Source organism: Lathamus discolor, chromosome 3 (assembly GCF_037157495.1).
Source record: "Lathamus discolor isolate bLatDis1 chromosome 3, bLatDis1.hap1, whole genome shotgun sequence".
In the NCBI taxonomy this organism is placed as follows: Eukaryota; Metazoa; Chordata; class Aves; order Psittaciformes; family Psittacidae; genus Lathamus; species Lathamus discolor.
The window spans coordinates 94,452,354-94,479,669 of NC_088886.1; the positions used below are offsets into that span (position 1 = coordinate 94,452,354).

Consider the following 27,316-nt stretch of genomic DNA (forward strand, 5'->3'; position numbering starts at 1 on the left):
TTGCTGTGGATGAAGGTTTTGATTCCTTGCTCTTATATGATACAAGGAAAATTGGATCCATGCAAAGCAATGCAGTGATTTGTTCATTGACTGAGTTTGGATTTTTCTACATGTTGGCCCATTTCTATTTCTAGCACAATACATTAAAATAACAGGGAGGAAAAAGTGGCACTTTTTCTCTTTGGCTATTTGTTGTTTCCCGTCCAGCAGCCAGAGGAGCAATGGCTCTAGAGGTGCAGTGCCACACACATCAAGAATTTATTCTGCTGATATTAAGAGGCAGAGTGGCAAGTATGGTATTAGTTTCTGCTGTGTTGCTGAATAAACTGTAGAAAGTGGTTTGCAGTGTAGAACACATATCCTCCTGAAACTTATTTCCCCTCACAGCATGTGCCTCTGCTTTCAGCAAGTGAGTTATGCTATATTAGCAATAAAGGGGAAAGAGTTGTCGGATTTTAAAGGTGCTTAGGCAGCTGAAGAGGTAGGTAGATGACTAATAGGATTTAGGATCCAAGCTTGGGAAACCTAAGTATCTTTAAAAGTCTCACATAAAATTCTTACTGAAAATCTTCAATTTTCCCACCGTGCTTAACCAGTGATAACCTACCATCATGCTATTATTTTAATTAGCAAATTCTCATGCTCCGGAAGGACTTGTTTGGCAGGTATTTCTAATAATTCCAAAGGTATTTCTGTTTTTCACAGAAATTACGTTCTATAGACAAAAAATAACGCTCTGGCGATATGGACCTCTTGTGTAGCTAGCACGGGATTATTTCTGCAAGTGTTGCTTTACTAGTGACATACATCTCTTCAACAGTAAGCCATGGTTTATGCCATGAATTAAGGGGCTGCCCAGTAGGTGAAAGCCAGTATAGGTGACCCTCCAAGTCATGTAGCTCCTTATGAGGAAAGAAATTCAAGCCCCAATGCCTCTGTCACATCTATCTGCCGTTTCTGCCCCTTCTTCCCGGGGCCTATTCTACCACCATTACACCCCAAGGTAGGTCCCAGCCTCGTACTGACAGGCGGCAGTCGGATGTGTGGCGGCTGGAGCTCCACTCTGGGTGAGCCGCCGCAGGAGGCCGGGAGCGGCCGCAGGACGGGGATGCCCGGGGCCTGGAGCCGCGGACCCTCGCCCCACGCCAGCCCCGTGCCCTCCCCTGTGGCCTCCGTCAAGTGGAGCGCCCCGGTCCAGCCGCAGCCGGCAGGGCCTCAGGCCGACCCGCGTGGGGGCCGAGGCGGCCGCAGGACCCCTGCGGGGCTGCCGGGCCCGGGGCCGGCGGGGGCGCGCTCAGCCCAGCCGCGGGTGGCGGCGGGAGCCCCGCGCTGCCACCACCCCGCCCGCGGCCCGGCCGCGCTTCCGCCCGCGTCAGCTGACTGCTGTGAGGAGGCGGCGGCGGCCCCGGCCCTGCCCCGAGCCCGCGGGAGCCCCGGCGCGTCCCCCCGCAGCCATGGCAGGGGTCGTGGTGAGCGGAGCGCAAGTAAGTGTCTGCGTCCCGCGGCGCGCACGGCCCGGGGCAGCCCGCCTCGCCTCGCCCCGCCCCGCCCGGGCGGCCTGCCACCGGCCCGGGTACCGGCTGACCCAACCTGCCGCCCCTGCGCCGGTGCCGGAGGAGGCTTCTGCGGGGTGGGGGGCGGCGAAGTTTGAGTTTGCGGCGCGCACTGCTCAGGTCTCGCCTCGCCGGCGAGCACGCTGCCCCGGGGCCGCGCACGGAACGGCGCGAGGAGCCGTCGCTGCCGGGGGGCGGTGCGGAGGGCAGAGAGGGCGGGGCGGCCCCCGGGGGTGTGCTCAGAGCAGCACGGGTCGGGGGGGGTGTGTGTGTGTGTGTGCATGCATGTGCGTGTGCGTGTGCATGTGCATGTGCGTGTGCATGTGCGTGTGCATGTGCGTGTGCATGTGCGTGTGCATGTGCGTGTGCATGGCCGTGCTCTGTCGTAACGGAGGGGTGGCGGAGCACCCGGGCACTTGCCGACGCTGTTACTACTCTGCCGCTTCTGTGGCCAGCTCAGGTGCAACAGGCGTGCTCCTGAGGCTTTGCTGTAACAGCTGACTGCCGGGCGGCGCATCAGCTGCCGGCGGAGCCCCACGCAGGGCTCGGTGGGCCGGGGAGCCTGTCGTGCTGCGGCTGACCTTGGGCTCTGCCGCTCTCAGGCTTGAGCAGGCTGCAGTAATCGACTGGAAGACTGAAATATGTTATGTGTTGTTTCTGCTGAAAGTAAACACTGTCCGTTTCGTTTTGACTAAAGAGAGAAGTTGAGAAGCAAAACAAATCCTGGTGGCCTTCACCCAGATCCTTATTTGGCTACTGAAAAAAATTCTGGCTAAAGTTTGATGTAATTGCTGCTGAAGCTGTGGCTACAACTAGCAAAATATTCCCTCACCCTTCCCTCTCCTCCCCCCCACCCCACTAATAAATTAAGCTTGTTTTCTTTTTAAAGAACGGTTTGCTATTAAAGCAGGGTGCTGCCTATCTAACTGCTTATTTGATCTGGTCACTATTTCTGTGTGGAATTCAGGTAAATGTGTGTGTGTGTGATATGGAAGGGATTGGCTAATTTTGCAGTTGCTGCGGGACACAGTGGCACTGCGTAGCATGCTGCGTTCTTCCCACCAGTGTACCTTGACTTCTTAATTTGGCTTTGTGACTAAAATACAGTCTTCTAACAGAATATAGTAAAATGTAATGCTCAACTGACTGGAAATATTCTCCAGATGTAATTCCCTTCAGTGGAAGGGATTATGCAATATTGAGAGTTCATACATGGCCTTTTTGGTGGTGGTCTTTAATGAAGATGTTATTTTACTAGTTACTAAAATTACGGTATCATTGTAAAATGATTGCAGAGATTTCATGGTAATATCCTCTGAAATGAAAGCAGAAGAGAGGTGCAAGTGCTATTGACTGGTTAACTTTATGTTTTAAATACTTTGTAGAAACTTATTTTTTTCCTGAATTACATACAGTGCGTTGAAGAGTCTGCAAGAATGTCTGGGACGTCCATAGCCTCGTGCTGGGCTTTGTGGGAAACTCTCTGAACATTTTGATGAGATATTGAGCAGGGCACCAGTAATAAGAATGGTTGACTGTGACCAACCTGTCACAGATTTGAGTTGGAGAATTAGGTAATGGAAGCATCTACATCCGTTTTTTAATCCCATTTGATGTTCTGTGACTGGTATAGAAAAATCTAAGAAATCACTGTTAGTGATGTGCCTGGCACCCAAAGAGCCGACAAGTCTTGGGAAAAAAAGCATGCTTGCTCTCATTTCTCAATGATGACATCTCTGGATGTGTACTTGAAAGCTCATACTCATTCTGAGCGTATTTGAGATTGATGCAAAAGGAAGAATACTGAATTATGTACATTTTATTGTGTTCTGGGTAAGTTATTTTGAACTGAAAGAATGAAAATGAAGAAATGTTTTTCTTCTCTACTTTTGAAGTCTTGTTTTATACCAGATTGATCAAGGATTAAATAGAAGAGTGGGGAAATGACTCTTAAAAACTTGTTCAAAAAGGCTAATTGTGTATTGCATTGCTGTCAGTTGCTGCCAGTAAAGGGAATTATTGTGTATCTGAAGCAATGTCATGTATGTGGATTGTAGAGATCTGAAGTTGAATGCACTTGGTGTATATTGTGGAAAAATAAATCTCTTTGTTTTAAATTTAAAAAGGTGCTTGTACTGTTAGTGTGCTGCAGTGGACTTTGTGGAAGTAAAATTCCTTTTACAGGGCCTCAGCATTAAAGGTCATGTCAATGATATTTTGTCTGCAAATATGCCTGTGAATAATGTGTTTGTACCAGTTGTGCAGATATATTTGTATATTGTAGCAGTTCAAAGGCTTTTGAACATTTCCTTTATTTTGCCTCTGTGTGCTCTAAAACACATTTATATGAGCTTTTTTTTTTTTTCTTCAACCTCTCTTCCTGTGGAGCTAGAACATTTATGGCCAGGTAAGTTTCTGAAACAGTGAGAATGCAAGTCAGAGTCTCTTGCTCCTTCTCCATCACTCCTGCCTGTGTGAAAAGCTAGGTAGTGATCTGTTCTCTTGCTGAGTTTCTAGTTGTTCAAGATGGTTTTGCACTCGTGGTGTTAATAGGCATCACATTACAGTAATTTGTATTTCAACGTGTTACATTGAACTAAAAGCTTAATCCCAAGTATTATTCTTCTGTTTGTGTGGTGTCTTTCCAAGGATTTGCAAGCATTAAAGAAACCTATCATTCAGTGGAGAATGAAGCTATTCTTGTATGCATACCTGCACGTGTGTCGTGAAGTGCATCGTAGGTGTCTTGGATGAAAACTGGAGGAACCCTTCCCCCATATTTATTTCAATACATTCTGCAAAACAGTTTGTTATGTCCAAACCATTAGGATGTCAACTGCCCAGACTACTCGCTTTCTCCCCTTTGTCCTTTTTTGTTAAAGTCATGTGTAAGTTTTGTAGCAGAATTTATTGCAAGAATTTATTAACAAGGGGAAGAAGTTGTTAAACTGAGCTTGAAGGTACCTGTTTTCTGCTCATAAAAATTATTTCACTGTTGTCAGCTTTATCTGTTGAAGTTATTGAACAAAATGAATTAAATGGGATGCAGTATAGTATTATCTGATTGCAGTAATTTTTAGAGTGTAAGAGTGGGATGACGTGCGAAAGTACGTATTGTCAGTCTGTTGTGCAGAGGAGTTTGTATTTTAACAGAAATGGAAATACTATCAAAAATATGTTTGACTGATTTTTTTTTTTTGCATATTTTTCAACTGACATCTTTTAGACCAATGGGATGTGGTCTTGAAATTGTATATTAAATATTTAGATAGTAACAATATCTTGCAGATAGTGGTCTAACACAGTGTTGAGATCTACTTAACTAGCAAGGTGCCACATAAGGGCAACTAAGAATTCTTTAGCACAAAATCTGAAATGTCAGTGTTTGTGCTGAGATTTTGAGCACTGGGAGGATGAGCCAATATATTGAATTCGGCTTTGTGGGCATTCTTTGAAGAAATCACACCAAAGACTTCTATGACAACACAGCAGAGAGAATAGAACAAGTTTAGTGTTTTAGATGTAACAAAGATGATTGTATCAAAGGGAAATTGTGATAGGTTCTATAGCAGTAAAACTGATGTGGCTTAAAGTTGTAATGAATATTTACAATACTGTGTGTTGTCATTGTCTCAATGAGACAGAATCTGGACAAGAAACTAAATAATCCACTTATGAAATGTTTTCTTTTTACTTCCAATTCTCAGGTGTCCTATATTAGTCAAGACTGTGAAGAAATTCCAGAATTCCTAGGAAGAAAATATGGACATATAGCAAAAAGGCTAGATCTTAGCTTCAACTTGTTAAGGTATGTGGCAATATATAGATTTCCAAGTGCAATATGGGACACCAACTCCAAATGCAGAATATTTATCTATTTATCTATTTATCTATCTATCTATCTATCTATTTATTTATTTATTTATTTATTTTAAAGTTCAAAGTAGAAGCATACATATATGTTTCATACATTTAGTAGCTGGCAAGTGCACAACCCTGTTTTATAGTCAATGTTTGTTTCCTCTTGTGAATTTGGAACACAAATAACCAGGTGAGTCTGGAATTTTCTCATGTTAACATAAATGTCCAGCGAGGAGCCTATGGTTTATTGTCTGCTCAAAATGGAAAATAAGCATCATTACCTGAAGAAGTGAAGAATGGGATCAAAAGTGATTTATTCTTAACCAAAATACAAGTAAGTGTGTGCTTCACTCCCTTCTTTTTATTTGTAGATCTCTGGTTATTACCATAAATTACCAGAGATTTGTAATACTCTTTCCCCAGATGATGTGTTTTTGTTGTTGTCATGGTATGATTTTATTTTTGTGTAGTTAAGTGCTAAAGCTAAGTGCAGTTAGAATTTATTTTCATTATTTTAATATATGGATTAAGAATGCTGTAGTATTTCCATTAGTTATTACAGTATCCTTTTTCATTTAATCCTTGTGAAGAGAGAAGGTGCTAGTTTTTGAAGTAACTGCAGTCAACTTTTGATGTAGGATAGCTTGTTGTTTAAAAAGTATTCTAAGGCCAAAAAACAGATTTGGGGAAAGGAGAGAGTTTTGTTGTTGTTCTGTGTTTGTTTTCCTTTTTTAGTTTAGGAAAGCTAATGCTAAATGTAACGAGAGGAGTAATGTATTTTCTATTTGAGCTGTGATAGATATACTAAGCATATAAAAACAGAATGAAGCATTTATTATACAGTTGCTGTTCAGACTGGTCTGCACTTATATATGAACAGTGCATATTATATAGACAGATCTAGAATAAATGTCATAGCCTTAAATGAGTGTGAATATAGAAGTGGTGTCTTTGGCAGCTGCTGAAGCAAGTGTAAACAGTAAGATCATTGTCATTTTCTTTAAGCAAATATTATTGCTTAAAAAATCTGACAGTGCTCTAGTACAGTGATGAGGTTTATGATTTTCATCAGTGAATGTTTAATTTTAAAAGTTTAGTATGTTGTCTTTAGTGGGGGAACTTAATGTCTACTCTTACATGCCCACACTTTAATGCCTTTAAGGAGGAGTTTCGTTTTCTAGAAAAACCTGGTATGTGTTAGTAAAAGCATAAGTTGAGTGAAGAAGACCAAGGGTGACCGAAATATAGAGAAAGATAAAGAGAATATTATGCTTTACTGGCACAGTAGTTATTTGCAGTAAACATGTTAGTTTTCATTATAATATTATTCATTATTTAATGAGAGCATGAGTTCTTTTAAAAGAAAAAAATATTTCAGTGGTCACTAGTGTTTTAGCCTGTATTTAAGCCAGAGAAATGCTGACATACTGAACAGTTACCAGCTCTCAGCTTTAGGCAGTAAATAGGTGCTTACCAACCTTTTTTTAAAGTTGTTTTGCATATAATAGGGTTTCTGCGTCCTGTTCTCTGTAAGTATGGCTTCTGCTGAGTGTATTTTGGGAAGGAATTATCCTTCTGTAGCAGGCAATAAATTCTGTTACGTAAAAATGCCAGTAGAATTTCTGACCACGTAACAATTACATTAAGGATTTAAGAAATTGAGCATAGAAGGAAGTTGTTTTTTTTTTTTGTTTTGTATATGTGGTCATGTTATTTGATATTTCTATCATGGGTACAGTTGCTTGGAGAAAAAGTGAGATCTTTGTAGTAATGTGTTCAGCTTTGGGGTCATTTGGCAGCAAACTGACAGTCATGTCCTTTCTGAACCAGAAGTCATGTGCTGTTCTAGACCTGCAGCCTTTACTGTGCTCATACACACATGCTTATCCACATAAGAGACCCTCATCAGAAAGACGTATTTGTACTGCACGATACAAATGTCAGAAAACTTTCTTATGCAACTGATATAATGTAATACTTGGTTGAACAATTGCTTCAGTGAATCATACTGATTTTGATACCATTGTAACATAGGTAACTTTGTTGCAAAAGTTGGAACAGAGCCAGGTAAGTTATTTTGCCATTTAAGGCTTTCCATTTTTAAATAAGCCTCTGTGTGTTTAGAGGCTTGTCTAGGTATGCTCGAAAAAGTGTGGAAAGACAGGCTGATGCTGTTAGTAAAGTAGGAAAGAATTAGTCAAAAATGCTATTTTTCGTGATTTGCATGCAAACAACTTTTGCCAAGCTTGTCCTTTAATAAGACATTTAAAGAGATGCTGTTGTGTTTTTCTGGGAAATTCAGTTTGTTATTTCGTATAAATGAAGGAGTTTCTTCCCCTGTGGGTTGTGAAGAAGATAGAGCCAAGCTCTTGTCAGCTGTGGAATCTCCATCCTGGGTGATATTCAAAGCACAACTGGACAAAACCCCAAACAATCTAATTTTGAAGTCACCCTGCTCTGAGCAGGGGATTGGTTAGATGACCTTTAGATGCCCCTTCCAATGTAGAATATACTATGATTCTGCAGCTTTATTGGTGTGGCCATCATAAAATGGACTGAGTTGTAGCAGCTTTTTCGATTTGATACTGGTAGTGATTTTCAGCTATTTTAGAAATGAGTTATTTACACCGAGTCTTTTCACTAAGGCATGTTTCAGGAGCAAAGATGTTTTGATTTGGAAATCTGCTCCTGAGTCTCTCATGGCAACTGTATTTGATAGCCTTTCCTAATAGCAGAGTGCTGTAAAAGCCACTATTTTGTTTCATAATATGTGGCAAGCATTCCCCGGTTCCCGTGTAGTGAAAGAATAGAGTATGGGAAAGAAAGTCACTGATGGGGCAGTGTTAGGGTTATGGGAGACTTTTCTGGAAGAACAAAGGTAAATAATCATCACTGGTGAAGGAAAGAAAGGAATAAGTAAATAGGAAGGATGTAATGTAGGTAGGGAGTAGAGATTTGTATGAAGAACCAAAGATTATTTTTTTTTCAGATGCATCTTGCTGCCTTGTGGAGAGAAAACCCCCACCTATTTAAAGGTTATTTTATTTGTCCTAGTACCTTTCTTTGTGCCAAATTTCTTCTTTCACGGTAAAGGCTAAATGCACTCCAGTGCTTGAATAACAGATATCAGTGGTTTTATACAAACAGGTCCCATGCCGTTATAAGTATCTACAATTTGATTCACAGAGAAGTCCATCTTCTGATTTTGCCCTCAGTAGTGTTAAACATATGAGTTGTTTCTGTTTTTCTCACAGAGATTTCTTCTGGATCTAAGCTATGAGGTGAAAGGGAGAGTGACTCTTTAATCTTGGCCAATGAGGAAGGATTAATCCAATAATCGCACTCATGGAGATACAAATATCTCTTCCCTCTCTCTAGGGTGCAGATTATTTCTGCTAGAGGCATGAATAATTTGCACAGTGTGTGTTTGTGCATATTTTCCACTGTCCCCTTAAGAGGGAGTATACATGAAAACATCCCATTGAACTTTAATCCTAGTCTGGAATGTTTCTCCATGATTTTTGTGAGGCTGAGGCTTTGTAGTATCCTGTCTGTAGACTAGAGATTGTTTGTATTTCCCTTCTGCCTACTGTTTTCTTGCCTGGGGGAATGTGCAAGTGGCAGCTTGAAACTGGTCTTCAGTTTTACAGGGCATGTTCTTCTTTGTGACTTGAGTATGTGAAAGAGAGGCCTTTTTATTTTATTTTCTTGCCACCTTCCCAGTGCGTGCAGCAAATAAGAACAGGAAGATGAACAACAAAAGGGAGATGGAAATAAAAGCCAGAATTCAAAACAAAGCATGACATATTTTTTAAAAGCCTTTAGATTGATCTTTATAGCTTTTTAAAATGTTGAAGAAAATGCACTATTGTTAAAACTTTTTGATGGTTTTATTTATAAGGTAGAAAAATATTTTCACCATAATTGGGTAACTCTTAATCGTAGCAATTGCATATTTATCAGTGTGAGGGGCTGTTATTAATGTAGCTGTCATGCACAAACACATTTCTGCATTAAATCCATTTAGTATGTGCATTATTCGGTCTAGAATGTCACCAGGACATCAAAGCCCCCTTAGGCATAAGAGCACAGTGCCCTGCTGTGGCTGCAGAAAGGGCTTGATCAATAAATGTAACATGTTAATGCAGAGCAAATAGAATAAAAGATTTCTTTGACAAGACATGAAAAATCACCTTGTGGCAGCTGGCATGGTGATGCCATTTCAGCGGAGACACTAGCAAAGTTGATCTGACAAGTAAAGAGGAGAGATGATGGTTATAAGGTGCTTTTGTTTCAAACTTCTTTCTTGACCTGTCAGGTTTTGAAGGAGCCTGAATGGCCCTTTTTTGTCATGTGAAAATTGTAGTCTTAGGCAGTTATGAAGCAGTTATCTCTTCTCAAATTGTGAATGCTGCTGTTTAATTGATTCACTTAGCATTTGAAACTGTCACGCATTAATAATTGCTAAATCCTGTAGATACTGCTCCAGTGTGTCATGCTTAAATGTGTAGTTATCAGAAAATTAATATCCTTAATGAACCGATGCTTTCAAACTAGCATTGCATGAAATCTCTTTTGCCCTTTCATTTGCTGAAGGTATATCAGCCAGTTTTCAGAGAAACCCCTCCCGACAGTTATGTGGTTTTATTTATTTATTTTTTTGATGCCCGACAAATGCCAGCTTTGCTTTGGGTACATAGTATGCTCAATGACAATAAATACAGTAATTATGCTGGAGTTAGTAATTAACATAATTATAGTCAATTACGACAAATACAGTGCAGAGCTAAATAAATGAGGGTGAGAAATTAGCAAGCTAATTGATTTACCTTACTTGCTGCTTTTTCTTGCAACTAGCAGTTGGAGATTTTCTGCAGGAGAGAGTGTGGTTTACAAATAGCTGATTATGTTTTGAAATGATTCTGTCTTATGGCTCTCACTCCTGATTCTTTTACACTGAGGTGAAGAGGATTGAAATATGGGGTAGTGGTTAGCAGGAGAAAGGAGCTGCTGATCTGTCCTCACTGAATGCTTTGAAGGAAAATATATGTACCTGCTTTAATTTTAGATGCTTCTTACAGTGTTGAAGGGGTAAAGGAAAAATAAAAAAGAGACATTATTCTTTACAAACAGAACACCTTGCTACAGAAATTTTGGTCATATATTTTAATCCCCTTAGATGTGGCCTGAATTACCTAAGAGACATCTATCTATCTGCTTATTGACATTAGGGAGATCTGCAAAGCTAAAGAAAGAATTCAAATTGTTCAAGTAATCCAAGTGTGTTGAAACAATATGCCCTTGTTCAGCCATCAGTTTCAATAATTTAGAACCACTGGACCAGCAGAGATGCATAGTATCATAACATTTGTGCACATTATAATTGCCTGTTTTGTTTCAAGATGATTTATAGTATGTTGTCTGAAATAAGTGTATTGGAGCTATGCAGTTAATCTGTTTCACTCTCCTTGTTTTTTGTTTTCTTTCAAGCATGACCACAGTTTACTATGTGAAAAGGGAATTAATATGTTTAAGTATTGAAGATTTTGTATTGCTTTTTTTTTTTTTTCCAAAGAAAGATGCTTAGTAGTAGCTGAGATTTCTTTCTTACTCTAAGAAAACAGTGGTTTACAAATGTTTGTAAATTTTGTACTTGAAATAGGTCACTCCAGGTAAATGGAGATGTATTTAGAGACTTCAGCAAAGAGATACTGTTTTCTATCAGTAAGCAATCTGAAATGTATAAATTCTTGAAATTTTTTTTCTCCTACTATTGCAGTAACGTAGCAAGTTCAAATGAGTAAGTTTGTAGTTTGAGGTGGGTATTTAAAGTTTTCCTGTAAGTGATGTCCTACAGTAAGTGCAAGATGCTGTTTTTTTAAGTAATGTTGAAACGTAAAGAATGTCTGAAAATAAATGTACACTAACACTGCTAAGAGTGGTCATGCTTTAGAAGCAATTCAGTTGGAAATCAATTTGCTAAATGAAATATTTATATATAAGAAATCATTTAAATTTAAAATTCACAGATGTGGTGGTCTGTCAGATGAAGTTTTACATGTTTATTAATCACTGTGGACTATCTTATGCTTAATTGTCATTCTATTACAATAACTATGAAATAGTCTTAACCTACTGGATGGACTGAAGACAAGTGTGATGATGGGTTCACTTTCTACATGGTAATACCTGGGGAGTAAGTAAAGCTTTGTAAGTGTATGTCTACTGTAAAAATGGAAGGAAGAGTATCACCGGTAACAAAAAGGATTTGAGACTTCAAATATTAATTCTACTTTTGAGAGTAGATAGACAATCAAAACTAAATCCACTCCTTGCTCTCTTCTTCCCCTTCTTTTCCCTCCTTCCATGCTTCCTCCCCTTTTTGAAAAATGTCATTTCAACAGGAACCAGGTATGATCTGGGTAATGTATAAAGAAAACCTTTTCTCCCTTTGAAAACTTTGAATAATATTAAAAAATATTACTGAGATATACCTTGTCTTGCATATAGTAGCCATGCAAGTGTTCCATTATTTTGTCAGCTTTAAATGTGATTACAGAATATTTGCCTTTACAAAGTATTATACTGTGTGTGTTTTTTGTGACTTGTATATTTTCCTCGTATGTCTTATTTGCGGTCACTGGTTTATTGTTGATACGAAGCGACAAGTGAATGACTAATTTTAAGAATGTCAGATTAGTGGCTTATGAAATGTATTTAAATATATCACTGATTTGAGCATGCTGTGCCAAGGATGAAAGCTGGGTGTTGGTTTTTTTTGTGTGTAAATTGTTTTTCCAAGCTCAGTAATACGTAAGGAAAAACTTCAAGTAGAAATTGTATTTCAATCTCATACTGGTGGTTGTTGTCTTCTTTAGTCCCATCAGCCTCTCTTTTGTCCATTGATCCTTGCTTGACTTTTTATGGCCACGTAGTCACTAACGGACTGTGAAAACACTGTAGTATATATACCTCTGACCTCCAGTGCTAGCCATTATCCATTGATTTACTGTATCTGACAGATCAGAACATAAGATTGTTTTGTGTTCTGCTTTTCTCAAGAAGGCTTAATACTGTGGAAAGAGTTTTCTTTAGAATGTATGACATTGCAGAATTGGGCAAAAGCTTGTACTTGAACAAAATGGGTTGGGGCTGGGGGTCAGTGTGTGTTCTTATTGTGTAGTCAAGAAGTTTTGGGGGGTTACTAGAGCTGTTAAATCTGGTAAAAATGTTAAACATACTGAACAATTTAACATGAAGTACAGTAAGGTTGTGAGCTTGAACTGTTACATCCTTATATATAACTAATGAACATTGCTATGATAGATGATGAAAGTGGTTGTTTTGTGACACCCATCTAAGGGGCTGTTACGGTCATGAGTAAAGGTGAAATCTGTACTCCTGGACAAAGGTGAGTAACAAACTCCTTGGACTTGAATAGAGATTGAATGTCATATTAAGCGTCCATTGACTGAAGGCTGTTGATAAAGACTTTTTGACTGAGGTGGAGCATTTGCTAGTGAACTGGTGTTTGCATCACATTACTTTATTTCTGTTTGAATGAGCAGGGAGTCAGCTGCTTTCTCTTGATCTGGTTTCTTCTGTGAGATAGTTGTTTTTTGGAGTAACATTGGAGGCTAAATGGAGTGATGTTGGAGGCTAAATCCGCACAATCTGCACTTGTTCTCTGGGTACCTAGAGAGCTTAATTCACTGGTGCAGTCAAGCCAGCTCCTCTTGTGAGAACTGTATTCGTAAAGAAAAGTTATTTTTGTTTTGAATTCTGTTCTGAATAACAGAAATCTTTGTCATATTGAGACAAAATCAGTTAATAAATGAAAGACTACCACAATCAATAGAAAGTATTGGCATTTGGAGGAGAAATAGTTCGATGTGCTTGTTTTAGTTTTCAAAGAATATCAATAGATTACAAACACTCTTGGTGACTTTTCCTGCATAGTCCATGGTTATCTGGGTTTTAAGACTGAGAGCCACCTCTTTAAAAGACTGCTGGGGGCTAAAGAGAAGGGCGTGGTGAAGTAAGTGTAGTAATCAGATGGACTATTCCTATTTCTGACTTCCTTAATCTCTCTTACTCTAAAACAGTATTTCTTCATCACTGCTGTTGTGAAACAAGAGTGAAGGACTGCAGGAATAGCTGTTGTCTGAGGACAAGGAGCTTGACTGGAGGGAAGAACCTGCATTAACCCTGGATCTATTGTCTATTTCTTTTCCTCTCTGTTTTGCTGAAAGGTGTCTTCTCTCCCTAATGCAGTACACAAGAGTCCCAGCATCTGGTTGCAGATGTAAAGTACTTAACTAGTTTTGCTTGCCAATCACTGAGTAAGAAGAATCTCTGTCCTCCAGTATTCAGCAAACCTGCTGAGTCGTTATGGTACAAATAACTAGCTGGCATTTTGCAGGTAAAATCCTTACAAAGCTTCTGTTCATGCATTGCTTGTTTTTTACATGTTGTCTTGTGTGGTTTGTGCCATTTTTGAGATTCTCGATTTTACGTAAACCATCTTTACATAAATTATCTTTGAGGTGATTTCTCAATTTAAAAAGACAATCCCCAAAGCCTTAGCCCATGCAAGTGTGAAGAATGAGTAGCATAGAAGCGCAAAAGCGCCATGCATTTTTCTCAGGCTCAGGAGCCAGCATGTCAAACCAGACATGCTATACAATAATTATATTGTCTTTAAGGTCATAGTTAATGCAGTGTTATAGCTCAGTTGCGAGCTTTACCCATGAGCTGATGCTGGCAATCATGTGAAGCTTCAAGATTTTTATTTCTGTTTTTGTTTTGTTTTTTCCTGGGCTTTCTTTTTCACCATGCTTGCCTGAGCGAGTTGGAAGATCATTTCCTTTCTTTATAATTTTTTCTCAATTTTTAACTTAATTTGTCCACCGAGTCCATAAGTGGCAGCAGTGAACATGCTTTGTATAATACAGCCATCAGAGTTTGTTCATTTTTAGAGCCGACTTACTGCTCATGTTTCTAGGAACCCTTGCTATGGTGAAAGACTGTAGAAATCACTTTTAGAAGAACATAATTAAGAGATGTAAAATATCTAATGTTAGAGAATAGTTTGTAATCCATCCAAAACTCAGGGGAGTTGATAAGGTCTTACAAATTGGACCAGATTCGAATAGCTTCTCTTCAGGTACTTAAGTCTATTGTTTTTCCTGTGCCGTTGGTATATGAGCTGTATGAGTAGATAGTAGTGCTTGAACTTGGGCATACCTCCAGTTAATTTTTTCATAGAAAGCATAGTGTGCATGGGATTCTGTTGTCGAAGTAGTTTACTGGCATTTAATGTGTTGTCAGTCCAGTGGTGACTGACGCACACTGCAGGTTATGAGCTCTTTGGCATAGATGCCAACTCCCTGGGTTTGGGCTTGGTAAAGTCAGGCTCTTGCTCTGTCGGTATTGTTGCACCAAAGACTGGTGTGACAGTGCAAGACTTCCTACTTGTCAACTCCAAACAATTGTTTGTTTTTGTAAAGCTAACAAAAGAACATTAAAGGCTGTAGGTTTTTTTTGGGAGGGATTTTTTTGTTTGTGTTTTTAGCATGAAGCATATGGGCTCCATTATCTCAGCTAGTTCATTTTGATGTAATGCATTGGACTAATGCAACCATTTTGAGTACATTCAGTCCTTAATATTTGAATTTGCATTAAGTATAATTTTTCAATGCTTGATTTGATAGATATTGAAATATGAGGAATATATATAGTTAAAATCTAGTTAATGATGTTGAAAATGTAGCTCATGTGTTATGAGCTAACTCTGCATTTCCCATGTGGCAGTTGGGCCAACTACTGCTATTTGTTCCTTGTGAATATGCCCAATGGAAAGACATCATAGTGCTCAGTGTTTTTAAATTACTTTCAGAAACATGAGCTGTCTTTCCCTTGGAATGTTAATCTATGATCAGACATGCCGACAGGGAACTAATTTTATGAATTTAACAGAAAAGCTACCTATTACCTACGTTTGTTTTTTGTAAAGTCATTGTTTCCAACAATTAATTTGAAGATCAAAGTTAGCGTATGTATTATTTGTAAGAGGCACTTGTGGTGACTTAATGACTGCTTTAGTAATTAGTTTAGATAGTTATTCATCATGAGTATTTTTTTTTAATCTCTTCTTCTTTTCATGATTTCAAGACAAGTATATTGTAATTTTAAATACTTAGGTTTTTGGGAGCATCCAGTTACATACTTAGAGCAACAGAGCAGCTTTTCATGACCAGGATATGACTAGTGAAGTTTTATTTTTTGGACAGTGGTTTAAGGTTTCTGTTCATCTATTTTTGGTCTCATTCATTTTTACAAAATGCTAAAAATGATTCTATCTCTTGAATGTAAAATCTCTTAAAGCACAAGGAAATGCTGCACAATTGTCCTTGAACCATTTTAAATGTTAAGGGTCCAAGACTTACTTTACTTACATTAATTCTGCAAGGCCACATAAGCACTGGATGAGGATGCTGCATTTTAGACTCCTAGGACTTTAAGGACCTTTTAGCAGGAGAGGAAAGATGAAAACCTGACCTAGTTATGTAAGTGATAAAGTGTACTACTTATTTTAAAGCACTTACAGGCTGAGGGAAAGGTGTTGTAGACGTGCCAGGGAATAACAGTATATTGAATATTCAGAAAACTCTGCTTCCAACACAGTTACGTTAAGATAATTTGACAGTCCAGTATGTGGATATTAAAATTACAGCCACTCAAGGATTTGAACGCTTTCTTTTTCTACCTATTATCTTGCATTTAATATACGCTCTATCTTGGACAGTGGAGGACTTTGGAATAGCACAGAAACAGTCATGTGTGAAGGTGATTATGTTGGACTGGCTTTGGGAAAAAATTGTCAAATACTGTTTTTTCTAAGAAATGGAAACTAGCCAACTAAGTGAGAGGCTGTGTATGTGTCCAGTTTCCTTTCTTCCTTCCCACTGCTTCCAGCTCCTTAAATCCACAGAAGGCTGCTGAAGGTGCTGATGAGAGACTTGGGTGCAGGTGCAAGATGAGGTTCTTGCTTTCTTGCAAATGCTGTCTTTTGTTCACTGTATTGCTTGTAATCAGGAGCCAGGCATTAACTAGCTCAGCTGTTCCTATACAGTATTGGTTCCAGTTCTACCAGGTGCACAATTAGTAAATTGTCTTCCAGCCTAAGTGGGAAATGTCAGAGGGTAGTTCAATTTCTTTCACTGTTAATTCTTTGGCTTCCTTTAAATAAGTCATATCAACAAATGGTTTGTTACTACCACTAATAATAGGGCTTTTGGAATGTGGACATATCTCTAATGAGAATCTATCTCACCCCATTTAATGTGGGCCACTACTTTGCCACCAAATTACAGACTCCTGTCACTGCAACCACAGGTGGTTTGAAACAAGAGCTTCACCTACATTTAAATTACTGAGCAACAGAAAAGAAGTTTCTGAAGTTAAGGAGACTAATGCATTACTGTAGATTTTATTTTGAACATAATTTGTCTCATTTTCTGCTTACTGGTAAATGGAGGAAGAGAGGACATATGTCTGTATTGAGCAGAAAATGAATGGGCAAGTGTTTCTTTGTGCATTTTAGTACAGCAGATGAAAATCATGGTTACTTTAGCCCTAGTATTTGATACCAAGCTAAAAAGGTGAAGTTAGCTTTAAGGTACTGGCACTTTTGTTTTTCTTTTTTTTTAATTTTATTTCTTTGTGGAGACAGAAATGCACTGGCAGTGGGCAGAAGTAAAGTGGGCAAAAAAAGTAGAACTAGAAATCCTTCAAGGTAGCTGGTAGTTATAAAGTTGATACTTGTATTTACAGCATAGTCTATTACTATTGTATAACCTGGAATGAAAAAATAATTCCTATTTTGTAAAGAGGCACAATAGTGTTGGAACTGGTCAGTAAGCTTCATTGTATACACGGAAGCATCAGATATTTTGGGTTCTGTACCTTTTATCTAGTGCAGTATGAGGTCATAACTAAATCAGATTTTCTGAATGATTCCTTGACTGCAGATTGCCATACAGCTCTCATTCTTAGAGGAAAAAAAAAAAGAAGAGAAAAAGGCTTCTGCATGCTAGTGAGTGGAGTGAAACCCTTCAACCCTTTTGCCACTTGAAGAAAGTAGTAGGTATTTCCTTTCACCAGATTTTATATGCTGAACACAACTGAGATCTTTGAATAGATGCTGAGTAGAAATAACCTTATCCATATTATAGATCACATTCACATCTGTGCATGTACGTAGAAAGCTCTATGCTACTCCTTTCCATCCTGTACAGGTCTGTTTTTTCTGCAATATTTTAAAATCTATTCCTTGTCCTTTGTTTTGTTTATTTATTTGAAGGCTTTCATGTCTCTTTAGGTGATCATTGAACAGAGAAAGTAAATTGCTGTTCTCTCACTGGTGAATCCAGCTAAACCAACCGCAACTAGTGTATGAAAAACAAACAAACAAACAAACAAACAAACAAACAAACAACCCCCCTGCTTTTTCCTCATTGTTGTCTAGCTAGCAGAGTGTATGAGAGAGCTTTGACCCCGGAGAGCTATGCATAATAGACTCTTTCCATACTCGTGTGTAAATAGTGCTAAGGCTCCCTGTATAAACTTGACAGTACCTCTCAGTGCTTAACATTGTAACATCAGGCTTTTATGTTACTTAAATATACTAAAATGTACCCTGTTTAAAACTGCAGGTGCTGCTACACTTCTACTAGAGCGCAGTAACATTTGCCTTAGAAAAACTCTGAGGCTGGTGAAAGAGTTAAGCAAAGCAGCCAGAAACCATTTTCAGCTTTTACTTTGCAGATACAACCTTTTAAGCATACCTACATTTACCTGCAATGGCAATCGTTTTGCATTTTAATGACAAATCAAGTATGCTAACTTGCATTTGAAACGAAAGTGCCTTAAATGTCTCTGGCTGTCAGAATGAGATGTTAGGAGCTTGATGAAAAGAGAACAAAGAAGACAAAGTATGAAGCCTAGATACAGAGCAAAATGAAATAAAACCTTGTATGGCCTGTCAGGGGTGTCAGTTGATATTCCTATCTAAAGCACATTATAGTATTACTTTGCAGCTCATAGCTTACTCATCTGTCTTTTTTAATTCATCACATTCTAGCCCACATCTTTTAAGTCCCATGTGTCAACAATGGAAGAAATCTGTTAATTGACAAATGAGTGTCACAAATGTGAATTGGTGCCTTTACATCAGAGGCAGGTAGTCTCTGTTGTTTTTTGTCGGCTCTATTATTGGTATAAGCCAGTGTAAGACATCTGTCTTTGCCAGAATGAGAGATGACAGCCAAAGAAGGGCTGTCATTGTTTTAGTGCATGTTCATTCTGCTGAGATACTGTATAAAGATAAAATGTCAGTTAAAAGAATATGAAAAACTATCGGGAGGAAGTCCTTAAATTACTTGGGAAGGGGATCCGGGAATTGGTGCCAGAATCGAAATCTGAACGTTCCAGTTTGCATCTATCACATCAATTTAAAAATAATACTTTCTGAGTAACTGGGTCAGTTTATAAGGCATTTAGGAAAACGTTATGTTGTGTTGGCATAATTAGCTCATAAGATGGAAGGGAAAACATACCTCCACAGGATATGAGTTTATTACAAGTTCATTTTTCAGACATGTATAGAATTGTCTCAATAAAAATATGCTGTGTAGCATCCCTGGCGTTGATTTGCATCTGTTTTGAAATATTGAAATTGCTCCTTTCCAATTTCTTTTTCTGTTATAGTTCTATTTTAGATTGATGAATAACATTAATGAAATAAAAAGCATAGCCAGCTGTGAGTTGATGAGACAATTAATAGGAAGAAAATTATTAACATAGTTCTGGGGTGTCTAGAGGGTGTACAGTGTGCAAAAGTTCCTCCCAAATCACTAAATCCCCTTATCAGATAGTGAAAAAGAGAGGAGGAAAATATTTTAATGGAGGAGGGGGAGAAGGGGAATAGAATAAAAATGTCATGAATGGCTGCCATTTTCTTTTATTTTAGATCAAAAATCATAAGAAAGATAGATCAGCACATAAATCTTCAGTAACTTTAACAACCATATGCTATAGGTGCTGCAGGACCCTCCTCGTGTGCCCACCTTCCTCCAGAATGACCTGTGACTTGATTCTAAATGACCTTGTCTGGACTTCAGGGCTTTTGAGGACTGTGTTGACCAAATCTGGTGAAGGACTAGCTCTTGATATGTGAGACTGGCTGCACTGAAGTTTCAAGATGGATGTTTCTGAACAACAATTTACTAGAAGTCTTAATTTTAAAATTACTCGGTTTTGCATTTTAAATAGAGCTGTTGATATAGTAGATTTTAAAAGTTCTCAATTTCGATAGTACTTACTACAGGTAGAATCGTTATTCATAAATGTAGGATTTTTTCTATATATATGTTTTTAAAAACTTGATTCCAGCAATTAGTTGAGCAGCACAAAAAAATGTCAAACTGATGTTTCCCCTCCCCACCACCTAATGTGGGGCTCTCAAAGTTTGTCTTTGGTAACTATGTTTATACCCAAGCTGCCTCCTTGGTGGTTTACTACAGTCCGTGTTTAATGTTGACTGCAGTTTTAATTCTTGAGACCAGCAGCAAAGCGAAATACTTCTAATAGGTGCTAGTAATTTTATGGGTCTTAGGGTCGAAAAAACAAAGAATGAGTAATGTATAGCTTCCTTTTAATTCAAATCTATGGATAGAAGTAGATCTTCCTTTAAAAAAGAATACTAAGGGAGAAGGTGGTTTGCCTTATTGAAGCTTCCTTTAAAAAACAAACAAAGAAACAAACCAAAAGCCAAACAAGTCTTTTCAAAGTTCTTTGGAATTCATTTTGCTGGACATAATTTTAGAAGATTATAATCCATGAAATTTAGGAATCGTTTGCTGCTTGTATACAAAAGTTTATGCGTCTAAATTGAACAACTGTAATTTTAGTAGTGGAAGCCTTGTTCTTCCGTTCCCAGCCTTCACTCATTCTAACTAGATGTTTAAATTTCTAGCCAAAAGCCAATCTGTAGGTGGTGTTATGTAAAGTGCCTGGCATACCTTTTCAGGCACAGTTCTTAATAGTGTGTTCTCAATTTCAGTGTCCTTTGAGAAGCAGAAAGAGAACACTGTCTCCATTTTACAAATGGCGAAACTGAGATATGAAGAGACCTTGTTGATAAACTGTAGATGCCAAAAATAATTTTCAGCCCTTCATACCAACTTTTATAACTGCTTCTGCATGTTGTGCAAGGGGATGGTTGACTCCTATCCACCTGCCAAATCTGTCATGAGCCTAGAACACAGTAGGCAGTTTATTCTCATGTGCTAGTTAGCTGAACTTCCTATCTGATAGTGGATGTATCAGCAAGGTGATGATCCAGCTGAGACTAAAAGAATAGTAAAAAAACCCAAATGCATTGTAGACATGGAAGAATTTTTTTCTTTTTGCCTTCAGGGGGGATCAGGATTTTCTCATATTTGTTCCCTTGTGGCTGAATGGTATAGAATTAGAAAAATAACAACAGTAACAACAAAAAAGATGTGAACTGAGACTGTATCTTCTACTTTTGGTGGACATTCTTTTTTTCCTAGCTAAAATTAGGGGATGATCAGTGAGGGTAAGTGGGAAGGACAGATCTTGTCTCTCTAAAAGAAGTGAGTAAACTTCATTGTGAAAATTCATGTGCAGGAAATACAATTTGAGCTAGTTAAGATGCCATCCTGTGCTGTTCCCAGTGCTTACTGCAAGATGCTGGGTAGAACCTACAGAAAACATTCAGCTTGGAGAATTCAGCTGTGGGACCATGTGTTTGTATGCAGTGTTGTCACTGTTACATTAACTCTAGAAATGGAAGATACTGGCATTTAAATACAGAAACTTTGCACATGTGTGTGCACGTATCCCCTTGGTGATTTCCCCCCTCCCAACTGCCAGCTGTCATACAGAACCTGAAACAGACAAAAATTTATTGGGTAATATTTAGAAACATGTCAGTGGTAACGACTGGATCTCTGATTTCAATTATCACCTACTAAATTTAGGCTAATGTAATGCATTTGTAGACCTGTTGAATGCACTTGACATCATGTTTAAAATATTTGAAACTGCATCGTTTTTTAATATCATACGTTGACCACTTTCTTTTTTCCTGCACACATCTGGTGCATGGCAGCAGGCATCCCATGTGACCTATAAAAACTTCATTTGTACTAGTTTGAGAGTTTCTTTTTTCTTTTTTTTCTTCAGATAATATTTCAGCTGAGGAGAAGAAAGTAGTCTGAGGCTACAATACAAAAATTAGCTTAATGAAACGCTAAGATCTGTAATTCACCATTTTTCACCCCTTTGAAATCAGTGTCTAAACAACATTTTAAGCTTTATTCCTATTGTTTAGCTTTATCTTTTCATTGAAAATCATTGGGATTTAGGTACCTTGGTAACTTGGTGCTCTTAAAACTATTTTAATAACAATGTATTTTAATAATAACAGCAATTTTAATAACCTATAGTGACTATTTTTCTGTAGAATGATTGGGTGAAGTTTCTATTGTTAAATTAGCAGAGATTAATGTTTAAATTCAAATTACTTTAGGTTCTGCCTTACTCTGTGAAGATTTTATGTGCTGACAAGATTTTATTTATTTAGGATTATTGAGAGGGATCTTTTTTAAAAATGTTTATTTTTTCAAGTATTGGAATGCTTTGTTCTAGTAGTGCAAAATAGTTTTCTGTCTTGCAATTTTGTTTTCTTTCCCTACCCATAGTTCTCATACATACTAATTAAATTTATATGCTGCTGTTTTGCAGCTCTGAGCTTGCTTTTTAACTATTGGAATGCTAACTGTTGAAGACATTTGCTTGATAGTACTGAGTACTAATCACAGCATTTAGTTTGTTTTTCACAGTTTTTGTGAAAGTATTATGAGCTTTGAGTTGTGTCTACATCTGCATTCAGGTAATGTAAGAAACAAAGTAGTCTCCAAATATGTGGAGCTACTTTGATTAAATTCATTGTCCACACCTTGATAGCTGCATAGACAAACTTAGGGAATTCTTGAAGAATAAATACTCTCTTCCTTTAAAGCAGGATCCCATCTTGCTTGACCCAATTTTGCTTTGCTGTGGTTTCTTATGTCTTGGAATATATTTTTCAGTAGTATTCTCAGTAGTAGTTAGCAGGTTCTTCTTCTTCTTGCCTAGTGCTTCCAGACACTTTTTAGCTGACATAGACCTCACTTGGAATATTGTGTACAGTTCTGGTGTTCTCAACATAAAAAGGACATGGAACTGTTGGAACAAGTCCAGAGGAGGGCCACGAGGATGATCAGGGGACTGGAGCACCTCCCGTAGGAAGACAGGCTGAGGAAGTTGGGGCTGTTCAGCCTGAAGAAGAGAAGGCTGCGTGGAGACCTCATAGCAGCCTTCCAGTACCTGAAAGAGGCCTATAGGGATGCTGGGGAGGGACTTTATTAGGGACTGTAGTGACAGGACAAGGGGTAACGGGTTAAAACTTAAACAGGAGAAGTTTAGATTGGATATAAGGAAGAAATTCTTTCCTGTGAGGGTGGTGAGGCACTGGAACGGGTTGCCTAGGGAAGTTGTGAACGCTCCATTCCTGGTGGCGTTCAAGGCCAGGTTGGGAAGAGCCTTGTGTGACATAATTTAGTGTGAGGTGTCCCTGTCCATGGCAGAGGGGTTGGAACTAGATGATCTTGAGGTCCTTTCCCACCCTAACTATTCTGTTTCTATGATTCTAGTCTCAAAATTAGTTTAAATTGAAATTGTTATAAAACAATTCTGAGCATGTTATCTGTTTCTGAAATACAAGTCAGAATAGCACATGTTTTTCAAAAGGGTGTTGGAAACATGCCTTCTGGGAGAGGAAAATGTCTTGAAGACTAAATTTCAGTAAAGTTGGACTCAGGTCTTGTGGTGAAATGGGTAAGGATGCACAGTCTTACTGATGATTTGTTAATTTCAGAATTGCTAAACGCATTTTGGATTCAGGAGTAATTTCCTCTGATGCTTATTTTCTAAGATTTGGTTTGGTTTTGATGTGGACATTGTCTGTGATTCCTCAGAAATTCTTCAAGCCAAGCATGGATGCAGATGGCATCCAGTAATTGCAAGGGATCTACATAGTGGCTTCATGATGTAATTGAAGCTGCCATTGTAAAGGAACAGTGTTTTCTGTTCTGATTTAAGATGGTCAAATGCAAGCCTAAAACGTATCATTGATCACATGTCACAGAAAATGCTTACATAACTTTATTTAATCCAGGCTGTATGCAGGCTGTATTTATCTTCCTTTCGTAGAGATACGGTTTTTCTCAATGGAGGATTCCTTTAACATGAGTCCTACAAGGTTTTGATTTTAACTTGGATGTTTGAAAAATGAACCTAAGGCCTAATAAATCTTCAAAATAAAAAAAATTCAATCCTAAACTAAGAACAGGCTATGTTTTAAATAGCTTGCAGATCTTGCTTTGCTCTGTTACCTATTTCTGTAGTAGTTTGCAACCTGATGAGTGGATGCTGTTCTGTGCCACCAGTTCTAACAGGCTTTGTTGCCCTACCAGAATGCTGAGATTTTGAAAGAGTGCAGGGTGGGTATTTCACTTGTGTGTTTTGGCATGTTCTAATGATAGTATATTGGTTTACAAACATAGGGGACTCCTCTGCTGCTCCTTTTTTGCTAACCTCTCTACTCAGTTCTTCTTAAATCACTCCTGTGCTGCCTAACTGCCGCCTTGGATGACCCAGTTTTGGACAGTTTTTCTGGCTTCCACTTTATTCCCACAAATTCTCCTAATCTACGTGACTGGAAAAATGTTTCCTCTGCTTTCAGGTGTCTTTGCTCACTTGATAGTGTGATGTGCTTAGGTTTATACAGCACCTGACTGTACTTTTGTCTTTTGTTTAAATCAGTAAACAGTTACTTCTCTTAATACATCAACATGGAACTTCTTCACAAATATGTGTTACTGTGCTTATTGCAAATCTGTTGTAGATGGCGTACCTGTTGTCCACTTGCTATGTCAGAAGAGCGTATACATTCCTGAAGACCAGAAAGGGGAAAAAGATAGTTGGTGCTGTTCTTTCCTTGTTAAAGCTGATATACAGCTAATGTAGAGAAAGGTCCATGCTGCAGTCATGAACTTTAAGCTAGGAGGCACAGGAATTTTTGTATTGCATTATTAGAGAAATGAAGTATAGTTTATATATTTGTAGAGGAGGAAGGTAAATACTGTGCTATTTACTATAATCTTTAAGCTCCAACAGTAGTAAAAGTCTTGAATTGTATTAAACTTAAGCCTTATTTTAAAGGCTTTGTCGTATTTTGTTGTTACTTCTCATGAATGCTTCATCAAGCATCATAGTTTCGTAAAGTAATTTCTGTGTAACAATCAGAAGTCGTGGAGAACTGTAATCGGAATAAAAACCAGTTTATACTTTGTGGGCAAATAATTATTAGTTGACTAAGAAGAAGCAAAAAAGCATTACACAATCTCATGAAAGTCAAAAAGAAGGGCCAAAAGTAGAGAAGACTGAATGCTTGCTTATCTTTGTTGTTAATATATGGTTTTCTTTCAGTTCATGACTTCTGAACCGCGCTGACTTCATTGCTGTCCTTCTGTTGAATGGTCTTAATGTCCTTCTGGTGTAAAATAGGTTAATCCTTGTTTTAAATGTGAACAAATATACATTTACTCCACTGGAGAGGAAACGAGACAACTAGGGATGTTCGTGTTTGGAAAGAGTAGAAAGGAGTTTTATATGGGCATTGCCTTTGTATGTTGATAATGCTGTCTGATGCTTTCTATTGCATGACTCCTACAGGAGGGTGGTGGTGGGTTATGTGAAGACAAATGTTTTGGGAACAAAATGGTCCTTTTTTGCCAAAGCTGGAAGAGGGTTCTGGCTCTTCTATTTTATTACCCCCACCCCAAAGAATGTCAAGAAAACTGCTGACACTGACAAAAGAGGAAAATATGATTTATGATGACAATGTATTACCCAAGCGAATTTGTTTTGAGGAGGATTATTTTTTATGGTGTGTTGAAATAAAGAAAATGAATCATTCTTGAAGGAGTATTGGTTCAGATTCTTTTCCCTTCTATCATCACTGCTCTATTCCCACTTTTCTACTTTGGCTGTCTTTGGGGGTCTTAATATTGATGCTAGTTACAGAAGGTTGTTAAACAAGTCATCTTCAATTCTTAAACATTGTTGCTTCATGTGGGCTGATGTTATGCAAGAGTCATTTCTGCCATGTGGCTGGAGGCCATGCCCAGCAGCTACTGAATAGCATTGGTACTGATTTACTGGCTCCAGCAACATTTCATTGCAAACTTTATTTGGAGGTAGTAAATTTCCTTTGCTGAAGAAATGTAGCAGTCTCATCTACTAATGGAAGTTGGTTGTTTTCAAATAGTATTTCATTTATGACCTAGTTAAACTGGCCCTTGCCTGTCAAAAGCTGTGACTAAGACCAGTCACAGTATTTGTTCAGGTGATGTCATCAGTGGCAGTGAAGAAAGCACATGAGTAAAATACAGATAATATTCCAACTTTGAATAGGTTAAAAAGAAAGCTAACTGGTACAGCTAGGTAGATTAGTTTTACAGATCATGCTAGGCAGTAAGGCTAAATAGGACTTGAGTTACATGAGTGGTGGGAAGGAGGTGATGACTCAGTGTAAGTCTTAGACCATCACTTGAGCAAAATTATCAGCCCAAGTGCCGATATCTGGGCTGAGACACTGTGGGGCCTGGGAGGTCAAATGTCTGTTGGCTGCTGAGGGTAAAAATGATTCCAAAGAGGAGGATGTCATGCAAACCTTGTAAAAGCCTTTTCCTTTAAAGTTAGGTCAGGAATGGACATTTATGACTGTTTCGTGAAGTTCGTTTGGTTTGTCATAGTTCTTAACTCCAAGGAAATACAAAATATACAAGAAACAGTTGTGGAGATGTCCAACTTGGGGTTTAACAAATGTTGCTTGATCCTTCCATAGTCAGTACTAGTTACCCAATTGCACTCTGCCTAATGTCTGAGGGCCCGATGAATTCTTTTTACTTAAAGAAAGGTAGCATAGACTTAAGTAGCCGTTTATACAACACATCTTGTGCTTAAAAAAACCCCAACCAAACCAAGCCAAAAAGCCTCCAGTGGTACAATCAAATTCAAGCTGACTCTGTGATGCTTGTATTTGTACTGAGCAATCCCTTGCTTTGTGATTCCCCTACTGCCTCATCATGTAGATTGGAACTTTGATACAAAGTAAGTATTTAAACCTTTTCTTTTCCTATTATGTACCCCTCTGAATATTCCATGCATTTATTTGCCTTTCCAACTAATGCTGTTTTGAGGAGGAGTAGGGTTTGCAGTGGGATGTAGCCTTTGCAAAACACAGTTTGAAACTTCAGAGATCTGTGTTGCCTCAGGCAAGATGCTTCCGATCAGTCAGAAATGCTTTGCCACTCCAGAAGCACAGGAAGTGGAAGGTGCAGCTGTCTCCACAAAAGCAAAATCTGGAGTCTTATGGGTAAGTGGAAGCTGATCAGCAAGGCAAGGGCTTCAGCCTCAGTGTGAATTCCTAGCTAATTCAGTGCAAAGCACTGACTCTCTTGCTTTAACTTTTCTAGGAGTCAGTGCTTTGCAGGGAGCTGAGAGTTAACGTGTAGTACTTCATTTCTGTACAAAACAGGTGCAGCCTTGTGCCTGGGAGTCTTATCCCTCATTTTCCCTCACTTTAAGCAGTGGTATGATGCATCTTTCTTTGTAATTCTTGAAAAGTCAGCTTGATTGATTTTTATGTAATATGAGTTAGGACTCAACCTTCCCCCAGTCTCCTTTTAACCTTGTCAGATTTCTCT

At 38.5% G+C, this 27,316-nt stretch overlaps 1 protein-coding gene across 1 annotated transcript in view; it reads left to right on the plus strand.

Annotated features, from left to right (window-relative positions):
- The first annotated feature begins 1,341 nt into the window (after positions 1-1,341).
- Positions 1,342-27,316, plus strand: part of LRMDA (leucine rich melanocyte differentiation associated) — a 682,486-nt gene continuing 656,511 nt past the window's right edge. The window contains exons 1-2 of the mRNA XM_065670688.1: positions 1,342-1,484; positions 5,261-5,361. Of these exons, the coding sequence (XP_065526760.1) occupies positions 1,455-1,484; positions 5,261-5,361 (131 nt within the window). The 5' untranslated portion in view covers positions 1,342-1,454. The remainder of the gene's footprint in view (positions 1,485-5,260; positions 5,362-27,316) is intronic.